Consider the following 16,001-nt stretch of genomic DNA (forward strand, 5'->3'; position numbering starts at 1 on the left):
TGGTGGGCAGGAAGAAGAAAGTGGAAAGATGGTAGTAACACTTCCCGCGGGGTTGTAGCGACGGCAGCAGTGTAAATAAAGAGTGTGCGAGCTGCCTGATGTGGGCTCCACAGTGTCCCTCTGTGTCTTTCTCACTGGCTCGCTCTCTCGGTGTGTGTGTGTGCGTGCACATCACATGGCTGTCAGCGAAGACTGGAACGGAGGTGTGGGAGGAAGGAAGTGACGAGGAGGCTGAGACCGTATGGAACGTCTGCTCACATGTGTCGCTTTTGTCCCCTTTGCTGATGCAGTTGCGCAACACTCTCAGGCGGGTTTCGTTTTGTTTTTGTTTTTTTCCGAGGAGGGGGCCAGCAGCTCTCCGTTTGGCGTCGGCAGTAAACAGGAAGGCAGCAGTCATGTGTGGCTGCAGTATGACAGCGACTCTTCAGACTCTTTGGCTGTAGGACTGGAATGAGCTCTTCAGGCTGAGAGATGGTCCAGAAACTAATCCATGTTCTGTTTCACAGGCGATTAAGTCAACGTCCTACGGCAGAGGAACTAGAGCAGCGGAATATTCTTAAACGTAAGTCTCACCGAGTTGCGCTTTGCTTTCCTAACATCATCGACAGTTCACCCTTTTCCCTTACTGTCCGTGTCCAGCTAAATGTGTCATAAAAACATCTCGCCCGAGAACATAGAAATCAAGTTTGTGTCAGTGGCTCTTAGGATTTGTACGAAACAAAATATGTGCAAAGACAAGGCCATCCTTACTTGTGAAATGATTGATCGTATTAGAGTAATGTATCTCATTGTGAAGGAGAAGATCCCGTTTATAGTAGCTGCCTGTGAAGTGTAACTTACTCTTCATATAGGCCTTGGCATTCATATTCTTATGAATAGAAACATTCTGTATACTATCTATGTCAAGATGGTCATTGACACCAGATGCTTCCTTACATGTGGCAATGATGAATATAAGCACGTCTGCCTTCAGCATTCCTAAAGCACATAATTAGCAGTCACTGGCTGTCTTCCACCGTTGGACTGAACTCTAGGAGGGACTCCAGTTTTTTTTCTTTTCCACATTAGGCCACCATACTTATAAGCAGTGTGGGATGATGGCTCCAACATCTATTTTCATGAAGCAATTTCAGAATGATTAAGGACGTAGAAACAATACCAATCACATTAAATTGCATGAGCTGGGTATTAGCGTTCTTTAAACCGCTTTATGACTTGGGTTCACACAGAGAAAACTAGTGTCTCATGAAGTATGTTCATTATATATTAAATCAAAACTTGGAATTTACGTGTTTTGAGATTTCTCTGCCTTGATCCAGATTACTTCCTTTAAAGTTTATTAAATTGCTGTGTCCAATTCAGTGTACCCTGAGTAAGAAAACATTTATTTAACCAAATTTCTATTTGGGTGTATTTGTGGTACAAAGAGATTTTCTTTTACATTGTTTTCAGACTTTGATTTTTTTATTTTTTATATTCAGTAATGTTTAACTGCAATTACCTGTTCAAAAATGACCGCAGTAAATCATTTATTATTTTAAGATAAAATAAAACAATTTGTATCTTCCATTGCTTTTTCTAAGAAGCCATCAAAGAAAACTACTGTACCGGTAGGAAGATGTGAAGGAAGATGTTTACGGTAGTAGTCATCCCGAATCAGAGGTTGTTTCAATCCCATATGGAAACTTTGATTCACTGTAGTTTTGCATTCAGGTGTTTTTATGAACATGATGACTAATTGGTTGATTCTCAGGAGTGAGGAATTCAAACATTGCACAAGTGAAAGAAATGTGGCAAATAGTCTGATACTTTTCCACTCAACCTAATACATTAAAAATCCAAAATAGTTGCACATAGCACTGTAAATTCATAAACAGCATTTAGATAACTATTACTGTACATGCAGAGGTTTGTGGTATTTAAGGTGTTTTAATCTACTGATGCTGCCGGGTTGCTCAGTCATAACAAAATCCCTTTGTACCACTGATGAGTCATAGAACAGTGTTTCTAGTGCTTTTATAACAAACAATGACAGTCTAGATCGGAAATAGATTATCGTGCCTTTTACCCAAATCAGACTAATTCAGATGCCACAATCTGTTTACTCAGCATGTGGATAGAATCTGACAATTAAAAGCCGTTAAGAGTATGGCGTTTCCTCTTGAGTTCAGTTTAATCATATCATTTTACTGGCTCTGCTCATTTTCGTTGACTCGATTCGTTGTATGCCACAGCGTCGTCTTAACAAATGAAAACCAAACAAGCCAGAGCTTCCTAAAAGGAAAAACGGTTAATCATCTCCTCTGTGCCTCAAGTCGATGCTGAATACTTTAAGTGCATGGTTAAAACCTGTGCAAGGTGATTGGTGATCAATAAAGCCCAACTTTTAAGGGCTCATATCGACATTTCGCACGAGAGTGTGGCCTTAAAGAACTGATAGGTGGTTGAGAAGAAGAGGGCCTGTCAAGAGGTTATGCAGTGTGGAGTATGTGGAATGTATTCAGGAGTGACCAATAAGAAGAACCACATGTGAACGGTCTCAGATGAGAGCAGGGCAGACAGCCTTTCTCTGGACATTAGCACTTAAAGGACTTCCAGTGTATTGTGGCGCACCTTAAGACTGAGGGTTCCAGTGTTCTGTAAGGAGTGTGTGCCTTTCAAAAGGTGTGTTGTGTTACAAGACATGATGGATAAAAAAGTAATCCCTCCTGCATACGATGCTCTAAATAAGCACAAAATGCGGACCATTCTAAAATTGTAGCACTATGAATTATCACCAGTGTTAAAGCATAATCTGTTCTGTAGGGATATAGGGAGATAGAAATGTATTTTTGAGTTCTGAGGTGTTTCAGGACAGACCCCTTCTGTGTAACTGGGGTACTAGGCCATCGACCCAATGGCAGAAGTCCGCAGGTAATGCCTGATGTTAAACACTGACTCGCAGCTCCTTCATGGACGTGGTAGGGAGCCATTTAATTGAGACCATGCTGCGTGTTGAGCCAGTATTCCTTTCCTTCGAACTGCCGGCATTGTCCTCTCATAATTAAATTGAATCCTGTCCAGAGTCCGCCCGGGGGCTAGGGTGAGAGACTGTTTAGTGCCAGTGTCCTCAATAGCAAGTTCTAGTTATCTCTTCCTTTGTGTCGATTATTTTTGCATCCTTTTCATGGTATAAAATGCTGTAAACCATTTAAATATCTGCAACATAAATTAACCCTCTGGGATGAATCGGGTTTACCCGATTGATGTTTACACCTACAGTAACTGCTACATTTTGTCAAGAAATTCCACTCAGATCGCACGCTAAAGCTGAGTCGATACCCAGTTTTAATCTGCAAGGTTATGCGGTCAGAATACTCTTGTCATGGAACTGGTGGAGGCCAATTCCATTCCGCAAAGACTGTGGCTGTGGAAGAAGACGATTCCACCTGCCGATATTTCCACAGCTTCTTTCAGTGCGGAATTAACCTCTGCTCTTTCCTTTCAGACTTTCACACTGACTATTTTTCAGTCTAGAATTGGCATATCAAATTTCCCCAGGCAAGACATTTTTTTCAGGAGAAAGATTCAGGCAGGAAGTGGACTTAAACCCACCTGTAATGTACAGCGCAAGCGCACGCACAGACGACTCACACCGGTGCTCCCCGACCTACGTAAATCTGACCGCGCCTAGAAAATCTAAAGTTATGTTCATAATGTATTGTTACACTACTGTAATAATAATGACAACGATACAATGTTAGTGCGAATGTACCATATAAGAGAGCATCCAACGCACAGAGATTTCAGCTTACATCAGGTGAACATAATGTAAATCAGGAGTGCCTGTACTACGGATGAAAACTCCTTACTACTCAATTACCTTATTATCAGCTGGGTGCCAGGTAAGCATCGTGTGATTAGTGAAAAGCAGGATCCAAATAACCGCAAAAACGAAGGGATTTGTATACACCTGGGGTCACTCTTGGTGTGCATTTAAGGGCACCTTCGTCTCAGTGGTCTCTTGACCTGGCAGCTCACAATCCATCACCTGGGGCCTGACACACTGGTCAGAGAAGTAGGAATTGACTTGGAAAACAGGGATACCTTCATGCTGAGGTCAAAAGGTCAGATAGCTCACTATCACATTTTAATGACGCTCACAACAGACAAATTGAGCCCGTTATGAATGGCATGAGGTTGACTGGCCCGTCGATGCAGAATATACCCATGAGATTCCGGGGGTTTTTTTTACCTTTGTTTTCTGTTATCCCTCACAGCAAGGAACGAACAAGAGGAGCAGGAGGAAAAGCGAGAAATTAAACGGCGACTAACACGGAAGGTAAGATATCGGTGTCCGTGCAAGAGATCATGATTGAGTTTTTTAAGGAAGAGTTCTTATTAGAGTCATAATAGGCATTGGCATTATAATAGACCTTGTACAACTGTAATATGTATGAAATATACAGGATAATCAAACATTTACAATTAATGTAATTATCAGACTAATCTGTGGCAGGCTGTTATTAAAAAACTGTACAGCTACTGATTTACTCTACTAAAAAAGTCTGGTCACATAGAAAAATAGCTACTTTTCACAATTAGTAAAATGTCCAGTAGTGGTTAGTACTGTTGATAAGGAATTATAACAGCCACCAAACTCATTAGGTAGACAAACACCGGTTCATAGTGAATGACAGATCCATCACTCTCTGGAAATAAACTACTGGACATAGTAAATAATAAAAATCCCCCACTTTTGAAGAGTTTATTGAACTATTGTACTTTTTTATTGTCTGTTTTACTGTACATACTGCTATTTATTTAGCGAAAAGCGCTAATCACACAGTCATGATGCTGGCCGCGGCCACAATTATCTGGCCTGGTTATTTGGCAGAAAGACTGTGATTTTACTGTGGTAAAATTACAAAATGCATAGCTTCTAACACTAACATAAGCAAGTCTTCAATTATGGTGTAAAACAAAGCTAGAGAAAAGAGCTGAACCCTATTCTTCCCTATATGACAGATTCAGAGCTTTCTCAAGAAATAATGAGCCCTGCCTTGTGTAACAGGACTTTCAGATTGCAAGGGCAGCTGAAAGCGCCTCATTCAGGCAGTTTCCTTCTTCGCATTTGACGTTTTATTGCAATCGCAAAATTAGCATAAATGCACAGATGCGTGTTTCTTGAAACATCTGCGGTGAATTATTTCCAAGTGGAGTCTAAATGAATCACAACAGCAGCTTATGATCCCATTCAGCAGTTTCCCACTGGCATACAGAAGCAGCTGATGGTCTTTGAGTTCCTTGTTCACTGGAAGTGAATGTCAAGCACAGACCTTCAGAGAAGTTCAAAACTGCTCACTAATCGACATGCTGTAAAGAAGAGAGAAGTGGCTACTGCATGTCCCAGCAAGAGCTCTTATATGGAACTAAGTCAATTTCATACTGCATATCTCACAAACTCCTGTGTCCTTTCTTTTCACTTGGTCTGCACTTGGTCTTGAAGAACAGTGTTGTTGCAAAACTGCAAGCAGTGGGCAAAATAACTCCTCTAGGATGCTCAGTGCTTTTCCGTTGTTATTATTATTATTACAGAGGCTCACACTCTGCTGCTCAGGCTGTGTCAGGAGATTCTGAGAGGTGTGGGAAGTAGTCGATTAGATTTGTTATTTAGGAACAGATGTTTGTCTAATTCCAGAGTATTTCTTGCAGTAAGAAAGTACAGCTCTCTCTCTGCTTCTCCCTGTTGGCAGTGTGATCACAACCCAGTGTTTAAGGGCTCACTGAGCCTATCCTCTCTGGGCAGCACTGTCTGTGCCACCCCGTGTCTAAGACCAGGCCTGTACTTTGTCAGGTTCTGTTTCTCCTTTATTCTGTCATTCAGCTCCTTGAATAGGGCTGTGCACAGAGCAATGGAGTCAGACCTTCATCTGTCAGACCAAGGGGTTGCCAGGTTCAGGATCCACATGTGTCTATCTGGATTGTAATAAGCACTCTCACCAAGAAAACGTGAATTATGTCCCGGCAAACCCAGAGCCCTAGAGAGCAGGTTATTATCAGATTACAGTTATGAAGTCATATTTAGAAAATACAATTTTGTGGTTGCAACCCTGTGACTCCTGCAGGAAGCAAGACATAATAATCTAAGTAATTGCCAAGAGGATTGTATTTATCTAAAGGTCCGTGGCAGCTGTCAGTATAATCTACATTGACTGATTTCTTGAAATGGCTTTCACATCTAGTAACATTGAACATCTTTCTCCTCCTTGAGAAAGAGCCACAGTGACATAGCAAAAAAAGGTCCACAAAGAAAACAAGTAAGGCTGAACCTGCTTTTCATGTGAACTGAAAATTCGTTTTGGAAATTTTGTTAAATCCTTTTTTCGTAGAATAAGAAAAATGTTTAGCTGGGTCAATTCAATTGGTGTCACATTAGCAGGCATTTCTTGATGTGAAGAGCTTATTTTATCGTTTAAGCTCCTATCCCCTGATACAATCTGTACACATTGTTCTGAGCATTGTGCTTTAGAAGTAGCAATAGTTTTCTGTGCGCCTTCAAAAATATTTTAGTTTTTTCCTTGTACAGTATATGCTGTAGTTGTGGTTGCACATTGCTTAGCTCTGCTGGTTCATAGCTCCTGGGTCCTGGGTTAGATTCAGGGTGTCCTCCACTATGCAGTCCCGCCTTCCCAGATGTTCAGTGGCTGTGATCACACAAAAATAAGTGGCTTTCTGGTAATGGCTAGATGACCGATTTGGAATAATTTAAATTAATCTCAATAGAGACTCAATAGAAAGCACTAGACCTCTTTCGTATCTGTCATCTTGGTCCTGTTTTTAACCCTGTGTCAAATGCAGGTGCATTAACCCACTACAGCAAATTATTCCAGCAATGTTAAGGATCTTAACAATCAAAGCTTTGACATCCAAAATCCCAAATGCCTAAAATGATACAGCTCTGCATTGATCAATTCAAATAAATACAGATACTGAAGGCAAAATGCGACATTGTGTTCATCTGACAGTTTATTATTGTTCACTCTTGAGAGCTTGAGTTTTCATTGTCAGGTTTACAGAGATCCGATTTCAAGAAGAAATGAACTTCATGGGTTTCTAGTGTTGCTAACACTAGTATTGCTAAACTGTTTTACTCACACTGACACCAGGTCTTGAGAAACAAGCGGGTTATGCTTTTGTTTATATTATTGCACTAGTGTTTCTTGTTCATTTCAGCTTTTATTTAGGTTGAAATAATTGTATAGACACTGTAGCATCTTGGAGTGATGGATGAATTAAGATGTGCAAAAATTATAATTGACTCATTTGTAGTATACCCTTTTTCTTTCAGCTCAGCCAGAGGCCTACAGTAGAGGAGCTCCGGGAAAAGAAGATCTTGATACGCTTCAGTGATTACGTGGAAGTGGCTGATGCCCAGGACTACGATCGGAGAGCAGACAAGCCCTGGACTCGACTCACAGCAGCTGACAAAGTAAGTAAGGCCACCGGGGCCGATGCACACAGTGCCTTGCAAAAGTGTGTAGATCCTCACAGAGCTTTCAGATTATATTGCTTTAAAGCTTGCAGTGCAGACACTTTAAGTAGCATTATGTATACAACCTACTGTACGTTACATTCAAAAACCAATAAGAGATGCATAAATAGATCATTAATGTGAAAGAAAAGGTCATGCTTGCTTTCACTTTCCTGTGGCAGTTGTAAATGAGTTATCTCAGTGGCCCCTGTCTGTAAGTAATAATAGGGGCTCACATGGGCACATCTGTCTCTGTAAGGTACCTCAGTCAGATAGTGAACTTTAGGCAAGATTCAACCAGAATTTGTTTTGTCTGAGTCATAAATTGAACAGAAATGTGACTTTTACATTCTACATTTCTGCTCTCTGCCTTGAAAATATTAGGAAAATATGCATCATAACTTTGTAAACATTTACAGACATACATTTGGTTACAGATGTTACATTTACTTGTTTGCTTTTTTGGACAGATTTTGGTGTAGGATTGCAAGACGTCAGCGCAGTTCAGTGACGGAGAGCAGAGACATACAATTGTCTCTGGTGTATATGGAAATGTTTGCAAGCAGTTTATATGCCTTACACAGCATAAATGTCACATTCATTTTATGTAAATACTTCTCACAAAACATATCTGTCTTGTTTTCAAATGCCACAAAATGTAACCAGATTTAGAATAAACCCTTTACATACACAGATCAAAATACTGCATTGAACTATTGCCTTATCTCTCCTCAAGAAAGAAGTGATTAAAGTCCTGTAAACTTAAGTTTTAACCGGTATTTTAAATGTTTCAATTTTCTGTATCTCATAGGATACAGAACTATGGGGACAGTTACAAATGGGTTCTTTGTTTTTAAGCCTCGGGATGTTTCACAGAAATATTTAATGAGGCCCATTGTACTAACGTACAAAGAACCAATTTATGAAACTTAATCACTTACAGCGGAATTGTGAATAAACCACCTGGCATTAAGTCCAGGAGCGGTCACAGAAGTCACACAAACATTTTGCGGACAGAAGCACAGCGCAAAAAGTGACCCTTGGCTAGTGCTCTGGTGCAGGAAAAATATTTACAAAAAAAATACAATCGGCGAAATAATAAACTTGTTTTCTCCCAAGAATTCCCCGCCAGCAGTCTCAAATACTTGAAGAGTGGGCCTACACTCGCCAGAGCTCTGTAACAGCACACAGACAAGGATACACCCAAAGGCCAGGGCAAGACTAGTCTGCTACAACATGAGGGCCTGTTTAAATACCCTACTGTCCACCACTTAAAAAGCAATAGCTTAAATTAATGATACCTATTTACAATAACCACATTATAAGTACAAGCATATAGATATTGACATGGCTTTGTCTGGTTTCCGGAATGACCGAGACAACGAGTGAGTTAAATAATGCATCTGAAAGTCATGTGATGGGGGCTTGCAGGAGTCCTACCTTCCATGAATATTGGAGCAACAGACATAGTGCTCGGGAATATAAAATTAATGGAAAGGGCCTTGGTGCCGGATTTTGTGTTGCATAAAATGAGAGATGAAACCGCAAGACTCCAAGGCCTTAGGCAGTGGGGCCAAATTAATTTGTGTCATCCAGTATGTGGGACTGGGTCAAGCTGTCACATTACATCACGCTGCAGAAAAGGAAATGCACAGTGCTTTTCAGAGTTACAGCCATCTGAGTTGTCCATACCAAGAGTACTTCCTGCAGCACAGTGATATTCTTTCACAGCTCCACTTGTGTCATTTCTAGAATATCTGTTCATGTTAAATCTATATTCTACGAGATGCCACAAACAGGTGGATTACACCCTTTAACAGCTTTCAGGTATTTTTTTTAAGATTCAGGTAATCCTACTACATACAGAGCGAGATTTTTAGTATTTTAAGTTTATGGAATAAATATGCGTCCAAACAAATGATGGTAATGGATCAGTATTGATTTCTGTTGTAATATTAAATTATTATTGCAGTTATTAAATGTGTTTAAGCTGCCTCTGTGTTATTGTTTTCTAAAACGTACTCAATTAGAGTTGAAATGTTAAGCATGTTAAAACAGTATTAAAATATTAAAGTTGCATTAATATAAATTACAGGTACATTATGTTTAGTTGACTTTTAAATGAAGCTTCAGTGAAATGATTAGATTAACTGTACTGTAGAAGGCAAGACCAGAAAAGACCCATAGAAACACAAGACAAATTACACATTTTATTTATTGATTTATTAAATTAAATTAACTGGTTAAATTAAGCCAGTCTCGCATTGTGACCCGACAGCATAACAGCACTATTTGCCATCCAGAAACTAGGAGTCTAAGACGATTTTTTTCTAAGCACGGCTTTTCTTAGCCTGATCTGTGTGCCTCTCCTGTGTTGACTGTATGATCCATTTTGCTTTCAGGCAGCCATTCGGAAGGAACTAAACGAATTCAAGAGCACTGAAATGGAAGTGCACGAGTCGAGTCGCCATCTAACCAGGTAAAGGGGGATACGTTTCTTACAGCAAGCTGGAGAATATCTCTGCGCCCCATTTCCATCTTGGGATGACATGACTAGCTGGTCAGCTGAGGCGTATTTGCATGCACTGATCGGAAACACTGTCAGTGGTTTTAATGCAGCACATATTTTGTCCCAGAATATAATTACAGTATATTACTAGACATTGCCATGTTCTTTCATAGTGAATATGATATCCTAACTAAGACTTCCCAGAGTGAACACAAGTTTAATGTGAATGGGTTGTTATTTCTGCAGGAGTTTGTCAGCAGAACCAACGGGAATGAAGCAGACCATTTTATCCCTCTTAACACTATGCATCCTTATTTTTATTATAGGTTTCACAGACCGTAGAACTCTACTGTTCGAAGATTACCGTGTGGGCTTTTTCCCACTATGAACCTTAAGTGCTGGATCATAACAGGTGCCCATGTCAACAGTGAAGCTGTCTTCTGAATTGCCTTTCTACCCCTGAATAGTACCAGTAACATTCAGAACTAAACTTAAAGATGGTTACTGCCACAATAACAGACTTGCTAACCCCCAGAGCTCCCTGGCAGGGGGTTGCAACAGATAACGAGCCACATCCATCACTGAATGGCTTTGTAGACGTTTTTTGGATCACAGACTTACCATTTCAAGCCACTCCCACGTGCGCCTGTGTTCGCCCGTTGTCCGGCAGGACTCATCCGCACAGTGTCAACCGCAGCAGGGAGAGCTTTCCTTCCTGGTCCTGGATGAACAGTAAGGTCCAGGCTCCATCTCCTCCGCTAAAGACATCTGTAGACCTTCGTGCGTCATGTGCTTAAGCCAGCTTTGCCAAGTCACAGACTGCTCTCGCCCCGGAGAGGAGAGGTGAGGTCTCCAGTTTAAAAGTCCTGAGACTGTGCTTGTGACAGACCTGCAGCAGCTCAAGGCTTTTGGATTCCTGTGCAATATTGCGAACTTCCTCATACTGTGCTAGAAGGGTTTTCATGCACCTGCTTGTATGTCAACCATTTACGATTCTTTCTTAAACTGCAGGTGAATGGTGAGCAGCTTGAATTACACAATTCAATAATACTAGTAGAACTACTTATTATAACAGTAATAATATTATTGATGATATTTACTGCTAACTGTGAAACAAGCGTGCAGACAATTTGTTTGCCTTTTTTAATGTATATCATGTTTATACTTCAGTACAGAGATGTTATTTTAGCTATCTAAAATGTTCCTTTGGCGCAGTCATTCTATAAGAGATTGAAAGGACAGGATAAGGTGACATGGATATTGATGAAAATATACTGGTCACAAGCCAAAGTTTTATGTAAGGTTTTCTAAACAATATACATTTTGATTTGAATTTTTTATAGCGTTCAGCTTCCATGACATGTTGTGTGACTAATTATAAACATGTGTTTAGTCCCTTTTCCCGATGTTTTATGGCACATACCTGTTTAGGGCTTTGGACTTGTAACTGGAAGGCTGTGGGTTTAGATTTTGGGGGGCACAGCGGTCGCACCCCTGATGAAGGCACCTCAGTTATAATGCTTCAGTAAACTTCCTGGTTGTATTAATAGATACAAACGTAAGTCACTTTGGATAAAAGCATCAGCCAAATAAATTATTAATAACCATTGAGAAATCGGTGGAAAGAAAGAGACTATAAAGAGAGGTACCGTGTGTTAGGCTACCAGCAGGATTATACATCACTTTCTTTGGCTCTTCATTATGGCAGAAAAGCCATTTTATTTACCTAATATGACAAATGTGCCACTGGATATTTCAAGTCTACTTCATAAAAATGCAAACATCAACACATAAAACATGGACACTTTAAAATCAAATATTAAACGTGTACAGTGTTAGCAATAGATGTTTAGCCTATCGACAATGGGAAAGTCCAAGAGCTGGCACTATAGTTGGGGAAAAAAAATGTAATTGCAACAAAAGATTTTACTGCAATTTTCTCTTCCACAAGAATCTCTCTCTTCCTTGTATGTAGCATTAGTTATGTTTTGGGCATCTCATTCTAGCAAAAAGCATCAGCTTTTTAAAACATCTTTACCCTTTCCCACCATAAATGTTTAAACATAATTCCGTCCTGTGACAGAGAGAAGCAGACTAATGGACTTAAAATGTTTAAAATGTTTTACAGTGCATTATCCTAAAAGTTTCCATTACGAGACAAGTTTGTACAATATGATTGGCAAGTGATTTATTCGATAAAAAATGGTGGCGGGTTTCCCTTCTGTAATATGGGTTAACAGCTTCAAAACCATGCTGGTCCCTATTCCGTTTAACAATGGTACAAATTTTCATGAATGATATACGGTGAGATAAATCTGCAGTGTATACAACCTAATAACAAATCAAGCTGGCATTCATCTTGCTGAGTGATTTTTTTTTTTTTACAGTCATAAACATGCATTGCCATTTCCTGGTATCATTCAGTTTATATAGTTTTAAATTGTTTCACTCGACTGGACTTTTAAAATATGTTACTATTTTGGGATTAACCAATAATAACTGTCCTTTCTGTTCAAAGAAACCAGTAGCTGTAGCCACTTTCTTAAAATTCTAAGAAGAGAAATGCAGACACAATAATAATCAAAGTGTTCAGCATTAAACATTTGGACTTTTGCTGTACTGTGCCGTAACATTTATAATCTGTGAAATCAGTTACTAGTTTTAGGGGAGGAGGATTTTTGCTGCTTGATCGAGAAGCAGAGTCTGTAGAAGTGTGACATTTCTAAAGAAAGACCAGAAGTGTTGACATGTTGTTGCAGGACTGAGAAACGCAAATTGAGCAATAACTTGTACGATTTCCTCGTACACGAAGTCAGTGACTGTCTCACTTTAATGCGATGTGCTAAAACCTACACTTTTAATTTCAGGTATTATCATGGCTCTAACAGCCAGTGAAGTTGAGAGATTTTTTACGGGACAAAAACAGAAATCATAGAAAAGGCCATTTTGCTATGGCAATTTATATGTTTAATCACGTTCTTCAGAGTGGATTTCTAAATTAAGGGAGAATATTGTTCCCATGTGCGGATGTTCACTTTCAAGGCTAGAGGGAATTACTGGCTGCCTTAATGCTTTGTTCATATGGTCCCAGTTACACCAAAAACTCACTGAAGACTTGAACAGTGTGAATGGGAATTTTCCGTTAATAATATTTCATATGATGTGTTCACACTTGTGGCATCTTTTTTTTAAAACTTCTTTTCAATTTGTTCTTGGTGTAACTTGGGTATCCACGCTGTTACCCAAATTTTCCTTTCTGTGCTCATAGTGACCCTTATGTACCACCCTTCTAAAAAAAGGTTAAGGCTGCCATGTTGTCAAATGTTAACAGTTTATATGTTTACCCAGTAGATGATCAGCTGTTTTTTAAAGGTGTTGACAGAATCTAAGGTTCTTTATTTTAGGATCTTGTGGATCAAACCTAGGAATTAAGATCAAATTGATTTTAAGATTTTCTCCCAGCATGTATGAATCAATGAGACTGAAATGAAATGAGTTTTCATAAAGGGAGTTTTAATGACGTGCGGTTACAGAAAGGATTAGTATTAAACATTCTGTTAGTTATTTCAATGAAAGCCAGAACAGTGGCTCAATATTGGAATAATTGACAATTGATCAAAAATAACCAACAGGAAACTGTATTTTCATATAAAGAAAACAAAATAAAAATGGATAAAACAGCACACAATTTGCCCAAAGGGAAATAGAAACGTTTACGACTGACTCCTAAAGAGAAGTAGCCAATTAAAATTAGAACTCGAAATCCTCCCTTTATGCAAACAAGAAATATTCTGGCCCTGTACATCTTTTCTACAGAAGAATCTGTTTTTAAAAGATTACATTTAAAAATCTGAAGTGCTTTAAGGATAAGCGACAGATCCAGCTTTAATTTTCCAAGTGCGTCCTCACACTGAAGAGGAAAAGCCTTTATTATATAAAGTAAATTTGAGTAACCTATAAAGTGAGGGGTTAGTCAAAGTTGAACCTTCCCTGTACCTTTGCAGATCTACACTGGTAGACAGGCATTCAGCACTTCATTACTGTCTGTAACTGTACACTGTACACCAGGCTCTCTGCTGTATTAATAATCCCCTTCTACTGTAGCAATCATTTTTATTGAGTCTTGCATACTGGGAAAGCAAGGGAAACTATAATTCCATTTAACTAAGTTTGTGTAACAGTACAACTACCCACTCAACTCAAGTTGCAGACATGCAAGTTTTGCAAAATTATCACATTTGTGCAATCAATTATAGTGTACCGCATTTTGAACACCTAATTTAAAAATGAGTTTTTTTTTTGTTAAAACAAGGTCAGAGTGTGAGAAGATATTTAGTTACATTGAACTAACCAGGGTTAGAAAAGACTAAGCCTGAATGTCAGGTACTGCACACGTCCGAAGAATGTGAAGAATCACCCAAGACATGGAATTTCCAGAACATTTCATTTGGTATTCACAAAGACCCTACTTTGAACTCTTACTACCATGCATAATTTAACTTGGAGCACTGCAAGATGGTTTTCAATTCTTTAAACAAATGGCTATTTTATAATCCCTGGAATCAGCCCAAAAAAAAGGCATTATTTCTCCATTCAAAATTATTTTCAGACTCCGATAATAAATGGCTCTGTAGTAATACAACAAACTAGAAGTAACACACATGAATGCTTTATACAGATTAAGGTTTACAAAAACAAAACCCAGTCTATGTTCTCATGTGTTTGTCCAACAGGAGAAAAATCCATCTCTGAAATGTTGTTTGTACAGTTTGTCTTCGTATAGGAGTGAATGCTGTGACCGTCTCCCTGTATTCTTCCAGTATTGTAATTTAAGACAAAAAAAGAAAACCTATGGGTGTATGAAATCTGTAAATAACAAATTAACTGGGTCTCTAAATATGTTATAACTTTTTTTGTACAGACTGAAACTGCATGTAATTGTTTAACTTATTGTTTGTCTTTAATGATGTATGCAGTTTCTTATAAAGAAACCTTATTTAAAACTATTGCTCTCTGGTCTTAATTTTACATTTCCACCGTTGACATTCTTTCCTATCTGACATTAACATTATGGGTCACCAAGATGGCTGACTTATCAACCATGGAGATCAAGGTACTTTCAAAACAAAGGATGAACTGGCAGCAAGGCACAGATCAAAAATAGATCATTTATCCCTTTAAGCACAGGGAAATGATCCTTTCAGTTTTGTAAACTTTAAGAAGTGAAATGTGCATCTTACCACATAGACACCTTCTAGATGAGGCTAAACTGAGCAGCAAGAAACTGGTTCGGGCTGCCACAGTGAAGCCAAGAGAGACTTTGAAACGTTTGTAAGTATATGTACAGGTGCTGGTACAGACTGTATGTCCGAGACTGGAGTCATTGTTCATACAATTGACAACCCTGCCAAGGTAGAAGATGATGTTTTGGTCTGATGACACATACACAAACATTGAGCTTTCTGGTCTGGACGCAAAGTGTTATTCTTGGCGCAAACACAACAGAGCACCCTTCAGGCAGGGAGTGAGCCGCATTATGGGTCCCCTTCTTGTGTAAGGACCGAGGAAAATTGGCAAAGTACAGGAAAATCGGAAAGGAAAACCTGTTTGAATGACCCGAGAACCTAGCACAGGTTATAGAGAGACAGCGATTTGAAGCATCACTGAGCTTCACAAGATGATGTCTAGAAGTGACCCACTCCCAACGACAAACATTATTAAGCAGTATATGACTGAGACTGACTTTTAACACAGTAGTAATACCCAGAACCCGAAAAGAGACTGGAGGAATATCTTAGGTTTTACCGAGACAGACTCAATAACACACTCTTACTGCCAACACGCACAGAGAGAAGGTAACATTGAGGAAAGGGTCTTCCTCTTAAGAAAGGGTTATATCCAAGCTCTGTTTGAGCTTCCAGGAACATTTAATGAGAGACCCCTTCACTGTACAGTATCTGCAAAGTTACTGTCCTCCAT

The 16,001-nt window shown here is 39.3% G+C and overlaps 1 protein-coding gene across 7 annotated transcripts in view; it reads left to right on the forward strand.

Annotated features, from left to right (window-relative positions):
* Positions 1 to 15,025, forward strand: part of LOC148657609 (phosphatase and actin regulator 1-like) — a 125,830-nt gene extending 110,805 nt beyond the window's left edge. For all 7 annotated transcript variants that reach the window (XM_088644080.1, XM_088644083.1, XM_088644081.1 and 4 more), the window contains 5 exons: positions 507 to 562; positions 4,260 to 4,321; positions 7,331 to 7,471; positions 9,916 to 9,992; positions 10,349 to 15,025. In XM_088644080.1, coding sequence (XP_088500206.1) covers positions 507 to 562; positions 4,260 to 4,321; positions 7,331 to 7,471; positions 9,916 to 9,992; positions 10,349 to 10,364 — 352 coding nt within the window. In that variant the 3' untranslated portion in view covers positions 10,365 to 15,025. The remainder of the gene's footprint in view (positions 1 to 506; positions 563 to 4,259; positions 4,322 to 7,330; positions 7,472 to 9,915; positions 9,993 to 10,348) is intronic.
* Positions 15,026 to 16,001: the final 976 nt, after the last annotated feature.

The sequence above is a fragment of the Lepisosteus platostomus genome, chromosome 8, assembly GCF_059453375.1.
Source record: "Lepisosteus platostomus isolate fLepPlt1 chromosome 8, fLepPlt1.hap1, whole genome shotgun sequence".
NCBI lineage: Eukaryota > Metazoa > Chordata > Actinopteri > Semionotiformes > Lepisosteidae > Lepisosteus > Lepisosteus platostomus.